The sequence below is a fragment of the Natator depressus genome, chromosome 1 (assembly GCF_965152275.1).
Source record: "Natator depressus isolate rNatDep1 chromosome 1, rNatDep2.hap1, whole genome shotgun sequence".
NCBI classification, from domain to species: Eukaryota; Metazoa; Chordata; order Testudines; family Cheloniidae; genus Natator; species Natator depressus.
In genome coordinates this window covers 333,472,342-333,491,348 of record NC_134234.1, presented here as the reverse complement: position 1 = coordinate 333,491,348, position 19,007 = coordinate 333,472,342, and the positions used below count along the sequence as shown (strand labels likewise).

General features: G+C 44.6%; 1 protein-coding gene across 2 annotated transcripts in view; it reads left to right on the top strand.

Annotated features, from left to right (window-relative positions):
- CAMK1D (calcium/calmodulin dependent protein kinase ID) overlaps window positions 1–19,007 on the top strand; it is a 370,342-nt gene that overhangs the window by 152,840 nt on the left and 198,495 nt on the right. For both annotated transcript variants that reach the window (XM_074942617.1, XM_074942618.1), the window contains one exon: window positions 4,620–4,751. In XM_074942617.1, the coding sequence (XP_074798718.1) occupies window positions 4,620–4,751 (132 nt within the window). The remainder of the gene's footprint in view (window positions 1–4,619; window positions 4,752–19,007) is intronic.

Here is a 19,007-nt window from a genome sequence, read left to right as displayed (position 1 = left end):
GAATAAGACTGGATTTTGGATTGAATTTACTTATTATCCCTAGTGATGTTTAATAAAATCTGTGTCCTTGATAATCATGCTGCTTTGATGTTGGGTATACAGTGTTTACTAAAACTAAGCAGCCTTTTATAGAGAGTAACATGCAGAACTCTTGCTTATTTTAACCCTAGAGAGAAACAAAGATTTCAAAATATTGAAGACCCCAGAACTAAATTTTTGCTCTTGATTAAAATCTTGATGTTAAAGGAGACATTAGAGCCTTAGAATAAAAATATTCTCTAGCTGGACTGATGGGCTCAGTGGTTCTGGAGTGCTCTGGCTAGGAAGGGAAGTAAGGGATATAGGACATACATGAACAAAACATGAGAACAGAAATGGGTAATGACTGTGGTTTCCTATGCCTCCATTTGCATTTGTTCATTTCTGGGGAAGAGTTGGTGGTGACCTTATAAGAGGCTGTAGGTCTGCCTCCTTGAATTCAGGGGAAAAGTTGCTATTGTGGGAACTAGTGGGAAGGATTGAAATGTTGGAAGCTGGGGTAAGAGAGTCAATTCCGAATAATGAGGTGGCAGAATGTTCTGATGCTTGGTTGGTTTTGGGAGGAGGAGGAAGAGGGGGTAAGGGGAAGGGAGGGAGAAATACAGTTTGCACAAATAAATGGATAAATATAGCAGACATAGATTCTAAAGTGAGAAGGGGCTCATCAAGTCAGCCCCCCTGCATATCACAGGCCATGGAACCTCCCTAAAATAATTCCTGTTTGAACTGGGCAATGTGCATCTCTGGTGCAACTTCAGTGATTATGCTAGAATTGAATTTGGCCCTTAAGGCTCAATCCTGCTCCTGCTGAAGTCAGGAGGAGTTTAATGGGAGTTGGATCAGACCCTTAACTATGGATGAATGTGGCCCAGTAGCTCTACAATTAAACTAAATTCCAGTCCATCTATACACTTTAATCTCTCCCCCCTACATCACCGGTGACAACTTCACCAAGACTGTTTGGAGCTGTCTGTAGGTATGTCTACACTGCAGTGACAGTGTGGTTGCAGCACGTGTAGACAAACCCCAACTAGTTTTAATGTAGCTAGCTTAGAGCAGTCAGGCCCCGGCAGTATGTGCGTGAGCACAGGCTGTGCAAGCCCATCCCAGAACCCCGATAATTACTTGTGCACGCTGAAGTCTGTGCTGCTATGGCTTTGCTGCTGTCACACCCTGTGGTGGCAACATACCCTTTGATTCCTCTCTCTCTCTGGCTCTTGCTAAGCCCTGTTCCTTCTTCCTCTATCATATCTATGCAATCCTTTCCTTCCTCTTGATCTCCATCCCTAATTCCCTGGGCCTTTCCTGAATTAATCCCCTCTTGACTACTACAACCTCCTTCTCTTTGGCTTCCGATATGTCTCTCCTCTCCCTTTTAGTCTTAAGGTTGTCGCTGTCTTTCATTGCCCCCCTGGTTACATCCTCTCCCTAACCAGTGATGCCACTTTGGGGGCTGTGAGCCCCCAAAGGAGGGGCGGTTGTAGGTGCCCACCATTGCTGGAAGTTGTCACTCTCTGGGGATGCTTTTCACCACCACAGGCTGCATGAATCTAGCCCAGTGTTTGTTCAACACTCACAACGTGAAGAGTGGTCTATGAGCGCCAAAAGCTGTCATTCAGCGAGGATCGTCCCATTTTGTCCTTCGAATGACAACAACCATTAAAGAAATACGGTGTTAATCATAGTGAGTAGAACTCTTAAGTTCCCAGGAAACATTCAAGGGGCAGTAAATTCACATCCAGAGTCTGGTACAACTTCTGTGCCCAGAGTCTTGCCAGTAAATGGAGGAGGAAACACATTAAAATTTTTATGACAGCTGAAACCCAGGCATTTCCTAGAGCAGTGCCTACTGAAAAGGAACATAAAGGCCGGGCCTTCATTTGTTTAACTGTTTTAGAACGTCAATGAACTTGAGTTCAAAATGGAAGCTTTCTTTAGTTTTACAGCACCATGAATGTACACAGTAGGTAAAACGAGCTGCCCGGATAAGCGATCCCTTCCTTGAAGCACTCTCAGGCCAAAGACAAGAGACTGCTGTGATACACAACCAAACACATGCAGAGCACAGGGTTGTTTATGTGCGTCAAAAGCATCCGAGAACAGGCCCCGAGGAGTTCTTTGGAGGAACAGGAGGGTGCTTGGGGGCAATCCTATGAGTGAGAGGCTGAGCACCCTCATTGCCTACAGAAGTCAATGGGAATTGAAGGTTCTCAGCAGCTAACTGACTCAGGACATGTGTGATCATTGACTAAGCTGTTCTAAGCATTAGGATTGGCGTGAAAGTAGGGTGACCAGATGTCCCAATAAAATTGGGACTGTCCCAATATTTAGTTGTTTGTTCCGCGTCCCAACCGATGTACGGTCAGGACGCCATTTGTCCCGATATTTTGCTTCGGTGGCACTCTGGCTTTTTTTTTTTTTTTTGCTTGGGGTGGCAAAAAATCTAGAGCTGGCCCCGGTGGGAGCGTGAGCCTGTGGCTGCCCCCCCATGTGTCCCGTTTTTTGTTCTTGTCATCTGGTCACCCTAAGTGAAAGAATAATTTCATTCATTAAATAACTACAGGTATTCAGGCATAATGAAATCACTGCATAGGTCTTTACAAATCCTGTTGCCCTGCTTGGTTCTTTATTGCTCAAGCCGTTAGATACAATGTGTGTGAGCCCCAGAATGCAGTGCGTTGGTTCCACGGTGCGCCGAAAAGCTATTATCTAAGCCCAGAAGCACTGAGCAGAAGTCAGTGAGGCTACCCTGTTTGTAGAAACGCACAAGTCAGATCAGAATCTGGGCCCATTGTTTAGTGAAAGCTCTCTGGAACACCATGCTATCCCGTGCTTAAAAGGTCACTTCTGCATGTAGGCAAAATTCACAACATACCCTTTGTAGCAATCCCAATAATCTATTCCTAACTTCCTGTTATAGTTTCCTTATTACTTACTATGAACTACAAAAGCCTTTCTGTGTAAACAGAAGCGTTCTCTTTCCTAATCACCATCCTCCTGCGCTTCTTGGATTCATTTATCCATTCATGCAATTATTCATTCAGTTCTTTCACATCCAAGGGAGCAATTGTGAGGTCACAAATGCTTGACTGTGTCATCAGATCTATGAATCATGAAGGAAGAGCCTGGCTATGAAAAGGAAAAGCTTCTGTTTATTCACAGACACCTAGATAACCAGCGATCCTGGGAAATGAAAAGTCAGAGAAAGTTCATGGCAGTTTAATGAGGTTGTGATCAAATATTAACATTTTAAGAGCTTGCTGGAGCATGGCTGTGGTTTGTTCAGGCTGCTAGTGACTTGTCTTTTTATGGAGTGCCATGTGGCTGGCAGAATAATCTACTGCTTGAAGGAAAACATATCCTCGTTCTTTTTATTTGATAAAAATATGATAATACAGCTGTATGACCTTAGGCTATTATCTTGTCAGATAAGCAATTGGCTGTGAGACCTATAGGGCAAACTAAGGTGCTGCAGGAAATATTTTTTGATTAGCCGTACCGTAGAAATTGCCATTCTGAACCAGAACCAATGTTCATCTAGTGTAGTATCCTGTCTCTGACCAGTACCAGATACTTCAGAAGAAGATATAAGAGATATACATTAAAGGCGGGGTTTTTTTCCCCCACTCTTGGAAGTTAGTGGTTGGCTTGTACCCTCAAACATATATATCCTTTATACATTTTCTCCTATCTGATGTAACTGTGGATGTTCATATTATTCACGTACATACCTGATCATGTTTTGAATCCTCTTACGCTCTTTCCTTCAGTAATCTCTTGTAGCAGTTTGTTCTAAGGATTAGTTTTACATTGCGTAAAAAGACTCATTAGCTATTCTTCTTCTCCATCTGAATCAGGATTGAACAAATGGTGCTGGGGCACACTGGGCTGCTGAATGTGCCATCTCATCTTTCAAGGGAGATTTACAGCTCTGGTCCTGACCTCTGGTGATCCTTTCAGATCCCATGGCACTTTTAACAATAATTGGGAAGTTATTCCAAGTATCTTGGCCAAGGATCACTAAGCAAGCGCTTATGAACATTTATGAACAAGGCCTCCTAAAACCTCAGAGAGTGAAGTATTATTATAGGTGGGAAATTTAGGCAGAAGATACTAAGTGACTTACCTGAAGTCACATGTTAAGTCAGTGGCAAAACTAGGAATAGAATTTTGGAGGTTCTAGGTTCCAGACCTGTGCTTATACTACGTTGATTGTAAGCCCCTTGGGCAAGGACTTTTCTGTTTCTTCTGTGTTTGTAAAGCTCCTAGCACAACAGGGTCCCAGTCCATGCCTAAGCTTTTAGGTGCTGATGTAATACAAATAATAATAATAATTAATAAAAATAGACCATGATTCTTTATTAAAACTATCCATTTAATCAGTAAGCCTTGGCAACAGGAATATGCCATGAATGTTAACATATGCATAGTTTATAAAGCAAATGAAAGATGCTATATATGTGTAAAATGTTGTTCTTGATAACACAAATGAGTATAGCAGCTTTCATAGACCTATGTCCACACCTGAAGTACAGGTACAGAAAGGATATATTTTGAGACCAATCTTTTCCTTCTTTCAGGGGTGCGTTTTCTGAAGTTGTTTTGGCCAAAGAGAGAGCTAGTGGAAAACTATTTGCAGTCAAGTGCATCCCCAAGAAAGCACTGAAGGGGAAGGAAAGCAGCATAGAGAATGAAATCGCAGTCCTGAGAAAGTAAGTATTGAATACCTGTATCTCCTTCTACGGTTTGAATTGGCGCGTTTGTCCGCTCTGCGGAGCAGGAAGGGCTGTGGTCAGTGAACAAGAATTGTGATTTGTAAATGTGACTGAGTTGCTCAGCTTATTGCAGGTGGTTGGGAACATCTGGGCATAAACTGTACTGTAAATGTTTTCAGAAATTATCTGTTCTCCTTGTGCATTAATGCAGGTGGGTTAATGCATAGTGGTGGGGTGGGGAGGAACAGGTCTGGGAAGCGTAAGATCCCTTAAATGAGGCCTGATCCTGCTTCCATTGAAATCAGTGGTGATTTGGCCATTGACTTCAGCGGGTGCAGGAGCAGGCTCATAGATTAACTGCTCTAAAGCAATCTGAAGCCAACCCTAACTCCATGGGATGCAGACTGTTTTAGCTGATGGCGGCACCTTGTATCACTCAGATTAAACCTTCCCGTCTCTGTTATTGACTTCTCAGTACAGTTCCATTGTAGCTCATTTGTGCATCTCCTATAGTTTCCTCTCTTCATTTACTGCAACATTTGACTGCTAAATTCAATTCAGTGTGTCCTATTTTAACATTTCTCATGATAAAGCAGGATCGCTGGGAAATAGATGTAACCTTTTAGGGCCCAATCCTTGCATTTTTCACACACACCCCAAACTCCTACTGACTCTGACGGGAGGTTTTGGTATGCAAAGACTGCAGGATCAGGCCCCAAGTCTTGATCATTTATAAAGTACACATTGATAATCGTTTCAGCAGCGTGCAACAAAACCAATCCCAAAGCTTCAAATCAAAACTGCCACAATCATGCTAAAGACACAGACAGTGAGAGCTGAAAGATTGGGGCAAAAGGGAAAACTCAGTCACTCTCAGGCAAACCATCCCAGTAGATGAATGGGATCCATTCCCGTGGAGTGAAGTCGATGGAGCTCCATGGGGTCTCAGGGGTCTGCCCCAGTTGCAAGATCAAAGCTTAAATTAGACCCCCTACAACAAAAACACATATGGTTCAGGCACAAGAGTGGGAGGGGGCTGCCCCAAAGAGGAGATTGTCAAGGGAAGGTTGAGAGAAAGAAGTGTGTTTTAAGGAGCAAGTTGAAGGAGGAAGAACAGGTTGTTGGCATAACCCACAGGTCTCAAACCTGGGCCCGCAGGGTTTGTGGGAGCAGCCATACTCTAGTCCTCTACCTGGTAGTATGCTGACAATAGCTTACCTGGGACCCATGAAACCCAGCCCCAGTGTGAGGCTCTGCCCCTAAGGTCCAGTTGGCAGAGTGGCTGTTTGGCCCCCTGGCCCTGCCTAAGCCAGCAGTAGGATCAGGAAGCTGTCTGAACAACTAGGCTCTGCCCCACTCTGAACTCTGTGCCTTGTGCTACCTGCTTATGCTTCTCCTGCTTGATTTCCTGGTATCTCAACCCATCTTGACTCCTGGCATATGACTTGTGGTTCCCGATCTCCAGTTTGTCTCCTGCTGCTTACCCCAGGTATCCTGACCCGGCCTGATTCTGGTTCGTGCCTTGTGGTTCTGATCTCATCTGTCCTCTGCTTCTGACCTCCTGGTCTCCTCACCCAGCTGACTCCTGTCTTGTGATGGTGGACTTTGGCTCTGACTATTAGGTCTGACTGCCCATGACCTGGCTGTGACAGTTGTTGCCGAGCAACAAAGCTCATCTGCAGTTTAGTGGCCACATCCAGGCAAGAGGGGCCAGCAGGACCATCGGGCAGCCTGGAGTAAATGTTGCTCCGATGGAACCATCCAGCAATGTTCACATCTTGGTACGAGACTGGTAGTTTTTCCTAGAGTAACGATGGCTTTGCATAAACCTTGGTCCCAGGGATGCAGAGCAGAGAAATCTTTTGGAGTCAGTTCTTGCTTCTGTTTTGTGAAGTATTGCTCCTATTTTCTGACAAAGCATTTCTTGAGAGAAGAGGGGGCAACAGCACAGGCTACACCATGCGAACTGCAGTGGCAAAGTAGCGTGTGGGTGAAACATGCCTTACTTGTCATACAGTTAGATCCACTTGGTGTGCTGCCCACCCAATGGCGGATTTAGAGTTCGTGGGGCCCTGGGCTCAGCTTCATTTTTGGGGCCCCTCCTTGGGACCCAGCCAAGAAAAAGAACATTCTCTCTTATCTCCCCCCTGCCCCTGTTTTTCGTTCTTTTTCTCTTTATCCTCCTCCTATAAGTAATAGGAAGTAAATGAAAATAAAGTGAGGTACCTTGATTGTTTTTCTAGTCTAACTTATATTTCTACAGACCACTTGAAAATCGCTGAGGGTCTCAGCGGACCACTTAATGATCTTTCCAAATATTGTTTGTACCGTTAGCTAACTATTGTAAAGCTCTTTGGATAAGAGCGCTTTATTAAAAAAAAAAATTGTTAAAAAGCATTGGGGTGTGGGGTCCAGCCAGAATGTATGGTGCGGGACGGGGCTCAGGGCTGGGGGTGCAGCGTCTGGGAGAAAGTTAGGGTGCAGGAGCAGGCTGGGGGTTGGGGTGCAGGGTCTGGCCAGGAGTTAGGGTACGGGAGGGGGCTCAGGGTTGGGGCAGGAGGTTGGGGTGTGGAGTGCTTACCAGGAGCAGCTCCCATTTGGTGCGAGGGGTGCAGGTGGGAACATGGGGTGTGTGTGTGCAGGAGTTCCCGTTTGGTGCTCAGGGTAGGGGTGTGGATGTGGGGGATTGGTGCAGGAGTCAGGAAGGGCAGGGGGCTGGAGGTGTGTGAGGGGGGTGCAGGAGTCAGGGCAGGGGGCTGGGGTTGTGGGCTGGGATCATGGGGGTGCTCCCAGCCCCCTGCCCCACCCCAGCCCCCTGCCCTGAGCGGCTCACGGCAGAGGGCTGGGGGGGCTATGTGTAGAGGGAGTGCGGGGGCCCCACCTTTGCTCCGCCCTGCCCTGATTCCACCCCCTTCCCCAAGGCCGCGCCCCCACCTCTTCTCCGCCTCCTCCCCTGAGCGTGCTGCGGTCCTGCTCCTCCCCCTCCATCCCGGAGCGACCTGAGCGCCGGCAAACAGCTGTTTGGCGGTGGAGGAAGCGCTGGGAGGGACAGGGAGGGGCGGGAACGCAGCATGCTTGGGGAGAAGGCAGGGAAGGGGTGGGGGAGGGAGGAGCTTGGCTGCCGGTGGGTGCGGAGCCTGCAGCAGGAGCCCCAGGAGCCAGCAGGACCAAGCTTCTGCCCCTGCAGCTGCCCGGCCCTGGAGCCCCCTGTCGTTGTGGGGCCCTGTGCTTCACTGTAAATCCACCTCTGTGCCCACTGCACATCTCATTGCTGCAATGAGAAAGACTTGTTCATTTTTATCTCGTAATGTCTCCTACTTAGTTGTTGCTAATACAACCTTAGGTGGTCTCTGTATTTACTCTGAAAATAGATTCACTTTGTTAATGATCCTAGTATTGAATTTGTGTGTGGCACCAGGGAAACACTGAATTTAAAACAAAAAAACCCCACCTCTCTGTTCACAATTGAGGAGGGAGTGGGAAATCAGCCTATTTCACTGCTCAAACAGACACTCCAAATGAATTCTCTCTTTGATAGGCAGATATTAGACATAGCTTTAAACATGGTTGGGTGGATCCTGAGCTGTGGTTGCTAGGCTGCCAAGGTATCTCTAATTGTCCTGCTTTTGTTTCTGGTGAGCTTAATGCCCAGGGTAACGTTTAGTGTGTATGTTGTCTAATTACTGGTTGGAGTGCCAGAGCCTTGGGCTGATTTACAAGACGGTAAGGATTGGTGGTAGCCCTGTCTGATTCCGAGAATGGTGCATGACTGTAGGAGGTGATAGAGATTCACCCACATTCCATGAGAGAGAAGGCTAGAGGTACTAGGAGTAGATGCAGAGATCACATATTAATAGATTCTATGGTCAGAAGGGACCACTGTGCTCATCTAGTCTGACCTCCTGCATAACACTGGCCATGGAACTTCCTCAAAATAATTCCTGTTTGAACTAGAGCTTATCTTTCAGAAAAAGCATCTCATGTGAATATGCAAACCTCTTTGGATCCCAGTCCTTCCCTTTGTCCTTGCACTGTCCCCATGGAGGTTGCTAATGCCATTAGCTCTCACAGGAGAAGAGAAAGGACCACTCTAATTGTGACACAAACATAATATTTGTGACCTCTTTGGGAAAGAGTCTCTGGCCAGGAGTTCTGTCTTCCCCCTCCCTCTGCCCGATCTGCAAAGGATGACAGTCTGTTACAGCCCCAGCTAGGGAGTGTTACCTCAAGCTGTGACAGCCCATTCTTTTAGCTGTGGAGGTCCCCAGTGCAATCCCTGGTGGCTTGGCCAAGAGTAGCATCCATCACATTAGGAAACCACCCAAACTAGTGACAGAGGCATGGGGGGTTCACCTGAGAGCTAGGAGATGACACTGAGGAGGCATTCAGCACTCACAGTACTGCCCTGACTCCATGATGGGGGTTGGTTCCTCACAACTGATAGGCAACCACAGGAAACCTGAGGGGGCAGTGTGCGACAGCACTCTTCGCTGGATGACAGCTGCCAGGAGACAAGGCCCCTTGAAGATGAACAACCCAACCCCGACCCAGTCAAATGTAGGAGGGAGAAGACAGAACTCCTGGCCAGTGGGTTACACTTACCCCATTGCTCCAGAGGACGTTTGTCTGCGCCTCCCTTCCAAGTCCATGTAGGTCTCTGCAGCTGCAGTCCCACCAGATCATGCAGTTCTGGCAGGCTATATACCACTGAAGTGCCAGATCGATGATTTGGATCCTAGTGAGTATATCATGTATTAAAATGGAGCGTAGTATTACCTTTCATTGGGGATTGGTCCTGCTTTGAGCAGGGGGTTGGACTAGATGACCTCCTGAGGTCCCTTCCAACCTTGATATTCTATGATTCTATGATTCTTTCTATTTAGGATCAAGTTTACATATCATAAAACCTAATATGAGAGCAGGAAACTGAGATTCAGGACTCCTGGATCCTATTCCTGGCATGCCATTGATTTCCTCTATCACCTTAAGTATCTCACATCTTATTTTATGCAGCTATAGTTTGTGAAACAATTTTTTCCTATTAACTTTTTATTAAATTAATGTATATAGAACAACAAACTATACATAAAACTTCTCATAAAGTGTCAACCACCGGCTATCTAATCTTAACTATATTTAAAATATTTGATTATATATAATATGAATGGTTAAAGTATAAATTAATTATTTTTATTGCACAGTTTACAAACAAACATTGTTTATTGGGAAAAAAAATTAAAATAAGGTAAATAACAGAAGCAAATGTTAGAGGAGGGGAAAAGAGAAGAGGAGGGAAGAAAGTGGGCAGAGAAGAGGTGAAGGTGAGGGGGGCCTGTACGCATTTAATAGGATCATCCTGATACTTCCAGGAGAGCATTCCATATCTCTGAGAGACTGGGTATTTCAGTTATGGTATACACTTCTTTCCAGGGTGGCCAACCTTATGATGTCTGTGCTCCAATCTTCAATTGTGGGTTGCTTTTTGGATTTCCATTTTTGTAGCACTAGTCTTTTAGCAATTATTAGTGCCAAAGTTTTTCATATTTATTTAGCTTCCAGTTAATATCCATTAGGTTTAAAATTACATGTTTGGCTTGTTACACAATTTTATTTGTTAGGAAAAAAATAACAGCAATTAAGTTCTGGCCAAATATTCAGATGTAAGAGCATTCGTGGAGCACATGGGGGGTTAAATTAGCGTCTGCTGAATTACAGCAGCAACATTTGTCTGACTTAGCGGCACCTGTTGTGAACAATCGGAGAGGGGTCCACTGCATCCTCCGTATGAGTTTCCACTAGATTAATCTTAACCAGAGGTCCAAGGAGCAGTTCAAAGCACTGGCTAAAATTTGTTTTATATAAATAATTGGCCTATTTCCTCCTTTTGTATCTTTTCTAGGAAATCCATGTTTAATTCAAGTTTGCTGGCCAGATTCGCAGGTAGTGTTCCCATAGGTCTTGGTAATCTGGGTAATATCTGAAGAAATGAAAGCAGTTCATCTGAGTCTGGGATAGTGCAGACATCAGGGCCAAACTAATGGGAGATGGCATGTTTAAGTTGGACGTATTGCCATTCCTTCTTAGTCTCTAGATCGGGGTAGTCAATAGGCGGACTGTGAGCCAAATCTCGAGCGCCAGAGGCTTTTGAACGGACCGCGAAATATTTTTATTATTATCATTGTTGTTATTTTTATGTACAGAGAAATTGGAAAAAATTATTAGAATAAGATATCAGTGAATTGAAAGGATTAATCAATAAACAGAGAAATTGGAAAACATTTATAAGAAAATTTAGGAGAAATCCATTCAAAAGTTTCTCATAAATCCATTCTCAAAATCTTAAGTGTTCCTTCAGTGAGAGCTCATTCCTTTCCCACTGAAATCAATGGCAAAATTCTCTATTGCACGGGAGGAGCAGGCCTTTGAACACAAACAATGCAATACCAGAACAGAACAATGATGCATCTCGTCTGGCGGCCTGTCCCTGACAAAAGCTGGTGGCCCCATTTCACCAGGATACTTTAGCACATGCCTAACTTTAAATAGTGAACCGTCCCAGTAAAGTCAATGGACTGTTCATGTGCTTAACTTTAGGCACGTGCCAAAATATCTTGCTGAAGCATCGGATACTTCAGACAAGGATGAAAATCCCACAGTACACCTGTGTTCAGTACTACCCCAAAAGAGCCCCACACCAGGGACCAGATTATGCCCTGACGCATGATGGTTAATAGCCTTTGTAATTGCTACCCCAGCTGTATGTAACTGCACAGAACGCAGAAGGTTGGCCAAAGTTGTAAACACATTATATTTCACTGTGCACAAAATCTAGTTTCAGATCAGAATCTGGGCTTTATTATTTTAGGCCACTCAGTGATTTAATTATTTTTAAATGGAAATGTTGAGATACTATGTGCTACAATTAGTTAGGGGAGGAAAGCTGCTTACCATTTATTAAGGCCTCAGTAAGCACTTGGGGCTTGATCCTAAGCCCACAGTGGAGAGATTCCCATTGGTTTCAGTCGGTTTTGTATTAGGCCGTAGGTGCCCCACCTAAAGGGAATAGGGAACGCAGCGTGTTCTCCACCTTGCTGCTGGACTGGTCTGCTGGCCAATGTGGAATGGGGGGAGGAAGGGCCATGGTCAATTTTTTCCTTCCCGTTTGGGGTGGCCAGCACGGCTGCTGCCACAGGCCTTAACCAGATCTTTCACTGAGAGAGGTGCAAGGACTGTGATGGACGGACCATGGACCCAATCCTGTACCATTGAAATCAATGCATGTTTACCAGTAGCTATGGTATAGGATCAGACCCCAGGTGTTCCTTGCATCCCCTGCATGCCCTCTTTCACATCTGTGCAAGGGCCACGTGTGACTGCTATCTTGACTGTCACATCAGGGAGAGAACTGGGGACCTCCAGAGCTAAAACCATGAGCTGCTACAGCTTGAGCTAAAAAAGACATGCGTTCTAGATGGAGATGTAACAGATTCATATCCCCTGTGGATGGGGCACAGTGGGGAACCTGTAACACACACTCACCAGTGTGTTACACAAGCACCCTGTGACCCTAAATGGAAAACCGCAAGAAAAATACAAGGATGTGGTGGGAGGGATGGGGGTGGGATATTCTGATTTACTTTCTGCTTTTTAAGCAAATAGATCAATGAACTCCACTCAGTTGCTTTTGTAGAATAGTACAAAATCCTTCCATTCATGGTTATTGTGCGGGTGTGAATGTGTTGAAAGATGAATTTACTTTTAAACAGATTCTCATCAAGGGTAGGTGATGTGGTAGACTCCAAACAAGCACCAGTGTGTGGCTCTATTTAAATTTTTTAAAATTTTCTCTCTTTTTAAAACACTGGGGAAAAAATCTGCTGGATTTTCCTCTCAGTTGCACTGGTTTAAGTCAGGAGGAACGACACTGGTCAGTGGAATTACATCTGTGGAAAACCAGCATGCCAAAATGGAGATTCAGGCCCATTGAGTTCAATCGCTGACTAAAAAGAAGCAATAAACCGTGGTTAAGAACAGTGCATGTCCCAGAGCTTAGACATGTTTTTAATTTGACATCAGTGATTTGAGCAGTCTGTGTGTTGTGAAACAAATACCGTATGCTACTCTAACCATAGTCTGCTTTAGCTATTTCCCACCGAACATGCTCAACAGTGGTTTTTTTCCAATTCCCTGTAAATGATCTGATTGTTTCCCCTCCACAAACCTATAAAAAGCCCTTAAACTCATTACCACAGAACATGCCACTTTTCTTTTAAAAAAAACAACCCTCCCCCCACCACTGTACCTACCCCCTTCCCAGAAAAAAGAGTGCTAACTCCTTCTCATAACCCCAAATGGTTAAAGTTTTCTTAAAATTGGGGAAAGGGTGAGTGTGTAATTATTGCTGTCTCATAACTCAAAAACAGCCAAAGGGGTCTCAGGCCAAGAGGTTTCAGAAAGGTATGAGCTTGTGAAAACAAGAGATTAGAATGGAAACTGCTGTGGAACCTTAATAACATTAGTTGTATTGCAGTAATACCCAAAGGAGTGGTTCAGATTCCGTTGTGCAAGGCCCTGTACATGCATAACAAAAAGACCCCAGTGAGCTTGCAATTTAAGTAATATAAGCAGGTGAAGTCTCCACCCAACAGACACACGGTAACAAACTCTGTAAAAAAAATCACCCTCTCCTGGGGTTTATTTTAAATGAACACAAGGATCATTGAAAAATATAATATCATCTAACCCTTCTTCCCCACCCCTATGACAACTCCCTTTGAGAGGTCTTTGTCCTAGGCCCCCACCTCCTTTTTACTCAGGATGGAATCTAATGAGCCATGGCTGCCCCAGTGAGTCAGTAGTTATTACCCTGCAGGGTTTCAGCACCAGCTAACCAGGTTTAGCAACAGCATAATGTTGTCACCCAGTGGCCAAGCTTCACTGCTGACTGCTATCATATTCTCACACAGTAAGGGTAAGATCCACAAAGCTACTTAGGCACCGAAACCCCAGACTTAGGCACATAAGTCCCTGTTTTTTAGGCATCTAAATCCCAGTTTTGGCTCCCACTGAACCCCATAGGCACCTAAGCTCACCCAATGCCTAGATTTTTCAGAGTAAAATTCCCTGGGCACCTGTATCTTCCTCTGGGCATGCTCACTGCTGCCTCTTTCTAGACATTTGGATGCCTGTCCTCCACCTAAGCCCTAGAGCAGTGATGGCCAACCTGCGGCCAATCAGGGTAATCTGCTGGCGGGCCGCGAGACAGTTTGTTTACATTGACCGTCCGCAGGCACAGCCACCCGCAGCTCCCAGTGGCCGCGGTTTGCCGTTCCCGGCCAAGGAGAGCTGTGGGAAGCGGTGTGGTCCACCAGCGGATTATTCTGACGGGCTGCGTGCGGCAGGTTGCCCACCACTGCCCTAGAGGGATATACAAACCAGGGGAAGACAGGCATTCAGCCTCCTAAGTTGCACAGGGGGCCTGATCTGGTAAGCGGAATCAGGGAGTGCCTACTGGATCATTCAAAAGCAGCAGCAGCTGCTGCCACCCAGCTTGTAACTTTTAGCCCAGCAGTTAGAGCGCTCGCCTGGGATATGAGAGACCCGGGTTCCAGTCCCCTCTCTCTGCCAGAGGGAGAAGGAAAGTATTTGAACAGGGGTCCCCAAGCTATCAAGAGAGTACTCTAACCACAGAGCTATGGGATAGCCTCATGTGGGGCTCCCTCAGTCTCTCCTGTTGAAGCTGTTCCACTGTGAATAAAGAAAGAAAGAGTGATTGGAACAGAGGACTGGACACAGGGGTCTCCCATCTCTTAGGTGGATGCCCTGCCTAACCCCTAGACTACAGAATCATTCTTGCTCTTTGGCCCAATAACCATGTAAGTGTTTATCCACAGTCACTGGGCCAGAGAGACAGACGGACAGACAGACACTGGCCACTGCCTTAATTCATAGTAATCAGCACTCTTCCCCTTTTTGGAAATGAATAGCATGGCTGGGGCGGGGGGAGACCCACTTAGCATCTCAGTCTGTCAAGTAATATTATTAGTTCTCTGAAACTGCCCGTATAGACAAAACAGGCTTTTTTTTTTCAGCGAATAATAATGAGAACATAGGTTGCCTCAGCAAGAATTGAAGAGACAGCTGGTCATTATATTAAGCAGTCACTTTCAGAGCAAGCTTTTATGTAGATTTACTTGTTAAAACCTGGCTAGCTCATGCTGTTGCTATTTTGCTGTAATGACAGAAGTTTAAATCACTATCGAGCGCAAATTCAGTGCTTCCTAATGGCCAGATCCTGCCCAGCCCTCACCATGGATACCGAAGGATAGTGTTTCTATGTAGGGTTGGCAGGCTGTGGAGGAGACGTGCAAATGGTCCCAAATCCTCCTCGGTATCATGGAACTATGCTACTCTCCTCATAGCACCATGAAAAGGTGGCTCGTGACTGGGATGTAGGTCGTGGAGTGTGACCAAAGGATTCCTGACTGTACTGTTGTTATTCTTACTTATGAGTTATATTGCAGTGGCATCTAAGAGCTCTAGTCATGAACCAGGATCCCGTTGTGTTAGGCACTCTACAGAATGAAAAGGCAGTTCCTTCTCCAAAGAGTTTACAACCCAAGTATATCCGCTGAGCTGTTGGGCAACCTTGGGCAAATTGCTTCACCTCTGTGTCTCGGGGTCATCATGAGAATAATGATATAAGCCTCCCTTGTAGAGCGCTTTGTGATCTATGGTTGTAAAAGTACTATATTAGAGCCAGAGGGATTATTATTACATGGATTGACTAGCCAAACACCCGTGAGGGCATGCAGAGTATAGCTGCTACTAAGGCCAGCTCCCTGTTCTGGCGGGGCAGAGGCTGCTGACCCACAGGGAGCTGTACGTGATGCTCTCATGGAGAAATACTAATGCAGCTCTCAATTCCTCCTGAGCAAAACCTGTTTGCTAATCATAGAAAATGGGCCGGTACCTCAGAGCAGATAGTGGGACTTCAGGTGAAGTGCAGGTAACTCTTTGTTAGCCTGATCATGTATTCCTTTAACAACCAAGTCTCCCATTAGCTTCTAGGAAGTTTAGGGCACTTCCGGAATATAGAATTGGCCAGATCATCCCCTCAGCCTCTGCGAAACAGACATAAATGCACAGAGTCTGCTGGGTAGTCAGCCTGCAAGAGAGGAGCCCTGCCACCTTCCCTATTTTCCTGACTTGGTAGGAGCCCGCACCAGGCCTGGAATCTGTGTTATTGAGAGGCCTGATCTTCTGGGAAGTCTCAAACACATCCCCTCTCCCAGGGACAATGTGAAGTTGGGTTCCTCAAACCCCTGTTGTGGGCCTCCCCTGGGGAAGGGTCCAGTTGGATGCATTAGATCGGATCCTGCAAGGTGCTGAGGTGGCTAGAAGTGGAAAAGCCCACTAAATACCTTTGAAACTCTGGCCCTGAGTGCGTGCTGCGAAGAAGAAAGCGCCATGACAACAGGCAGAATCAAGGAGGGGGGAAGGAAAGAGAAACACAGGAGCTGTAGAGAGAAAGGTGCTATCTAGGAGCCCACACCTGTGTATTAGATGTGTGTGGTGATGGGTAGTGTATGAATTGCCATTAGTTTGGGATACCTCATAACTTATGAGTGGCAGAGTGAAGTGAGTAATAGGAGCAGATATTCTATATTATGCCATACTAGAGGGGGTGTTTATATCGCAATTAATGCAAGGGGAATCTGAACATCAGACTGCATGGCGTAAGCTGATCAGCTATGGGAGTTGGCAAGGCGTTCTCTTTTGACAATTGTTAGTCTCTAAGGTGCCACAAGTACTCCTTTTCTTTTGACAATATGCAGCAGCATTACATATATTTCCATCTTCCACTGAAATGTGAGATATTCGCTATGGCTGGACTGGAGAGTACCAGACTAGATGGAAAGTCTGATCTGGCACATGCTGGTATTTCTATCTTCAGTGTGTGTCTAAAATATGTTTGCCGTGTTCATAAGTTGCTTGTGATATTTTTTTTTGTAGAAATGGAGATTTTAAAAAAGCCTGGTAAATTATCAGGTCAATGGGGGCTTTGTCTGGGTGCAGAGGGTTCACCTGCTGGGAGCTTGTGGCTGGATCAGGGCCCTTGTAAGTATATGTGTGTGGACACGCCGACATTGCTAAACTCGGTGGGTCAATTTGTCATTGTCCTGTGGTCTCTTTGTGCCAGCTAGGCTGATAAAATGGGGCCTCAGGCAGGCATTAAGTTCCCCTCTGGGGAATATCCTGAGGCAGGGGACCTCTACGCCCAGCCACGGAACTGGCATCACCAGCTCTGCACCATCTTCTCAGCAGCCCCAGGTTTGGGCAAGTCAGGAGTACAATGGGGGCAGTTCCTGCAAAGTTCCTTTAGATAGGAGAGGACAAGCTAGTGCAGATCCCAGGGGCAGATCTTGCAAGCTCCTGAACAGAGGAGGTGCAGACTGCATGAACTGCTGTCCGTCTGTCCCAAGCACCAGTGCAGCGATGCTTCTGACCTGCATATGGGACAGTGCATCTTTTGCAGTTGTACTATTTTAATGCTGCTTTAGCAACAGACTCTCTGCTGCTTATGCCCATGTCATGACCCGAAGAAGAAAAGTACTTTTGCTAAAGATGGAATCAAATAATTCCACAGTCAAAAATCATCCTATTTCTGACCAATTGAAATGTTTTGACACTTTGTAGAGGGAGCCCTAAACACCCAGGATTGCTAAACATCACTGGTTTATGTTTCCTGGTAGATTAAACCTAAGTAGACATGGGGAAGCAGATCAAGGCTTCATAAAAATCCTAAAATACATTAAATGAGAGAGAGAAATCCCATTGAGACTAGTAAGAGTCACAAAATCCTTTATATCCTCTCCAGTTCTACAGAGTTGTAGCTAGTTTCATCTACATGCAATATGTTCAATAATTGCTTTAGTAATGTTATGTTATAAGTCTGTGTATTTCAACACACCATATTACTATATATACCTAGATCATTTAAATGGTACATAGTATGATAAGTCAATTTTACTCTAATTGTTTCAGTGCAATCAGGCTCTATTTTTTCTTTCTTTTTTGGAATATTGAATCTCAGTTATATAACTGTTCTTCAAGGTCAACGTAAACCCTGACTCAACTGAAAATTGACATATCCTGAGAGAAAGGGTAGGTCAGAATTGATTAAAGAACATCATAGCTCAGAGGCCTAGCCTATATAATAATGTAGCTGCAGAAGCAGCTGCTTCTGAAATATCCATTTTAAAGTGTTTGCAGATTCACGGTCTGGATTTTGCAGCCTTAGTAAGAACTTCTTTTCAGTGCCAACTGTGTGTTTCGTTTAGAGAGACAGGGATGGTAAGGTAATAGCTTTTATTGGACCAACTTCTGTTTGGTAAGAAAGACAAGCTTTCAAGCTTACACAGAAGTCCCCCCAGTCACTGTGATCAGTGGCAAAACTTCTGTTCATTTCAGTGGAAGCAGAATCAAGCCCAATATCTCATTAACATAAATAGTAATAATTATCTTACATTTTATATATAAATTAATACAGAAAACTACTGCAAAAGAACATTAAGGATGCAAAATCAAGCACTCAAATGTTGGTAAATGCCAGAAATAAGGTTAACTGTGCATCTTTAATTTAGCCCCCCAGTATGTGTGCATTATAATACAGTCTTTAATTACAGAGCTGTATGTAAGCTCGAAAGCTTGTCTCTTTCACCAAGAGAAGTTGTCAAATAAATGATATTATCTCGCCCACGTTGTCTCTAATAATAATATATATTTTTAAAATCCTCAGAAATATTTTGGTTTTTAAATGAAAAAGCAAAATTAAAAAAAATAAGTTTTCAAAATGATTTGCAGTAAAACTTTTTTCAAGTTTTGAAAAAAACATTTTTTTTCTTTTTGTCAAAAAAATGGACAATTTTTGACCAAAATGAAAGTTTTACATGAGAAGCCATTTTATTTTTTAAATAGTTAAAATAATTTAAAAAATAATTTAAAAAATATTTCAATAAAAAAATGTGTCCAGCTCTAGTTAAAAATCTCATTACATGATTTGCAAAAATAAAGGTGTCCTGGTCAAATTCTGAATTGTATATTACAGTCTTCCTGTCTACGGTGACTTCACCTTAAGTATTAATTGGGTGTAGTATTCTTTGGTTCTTGCACTAAAATATTGTGATGTATTGTTGGCCACCACTTTCCAGATCAAAGATGGCTGCATTTCAGTGATGTGGGAAATGACTT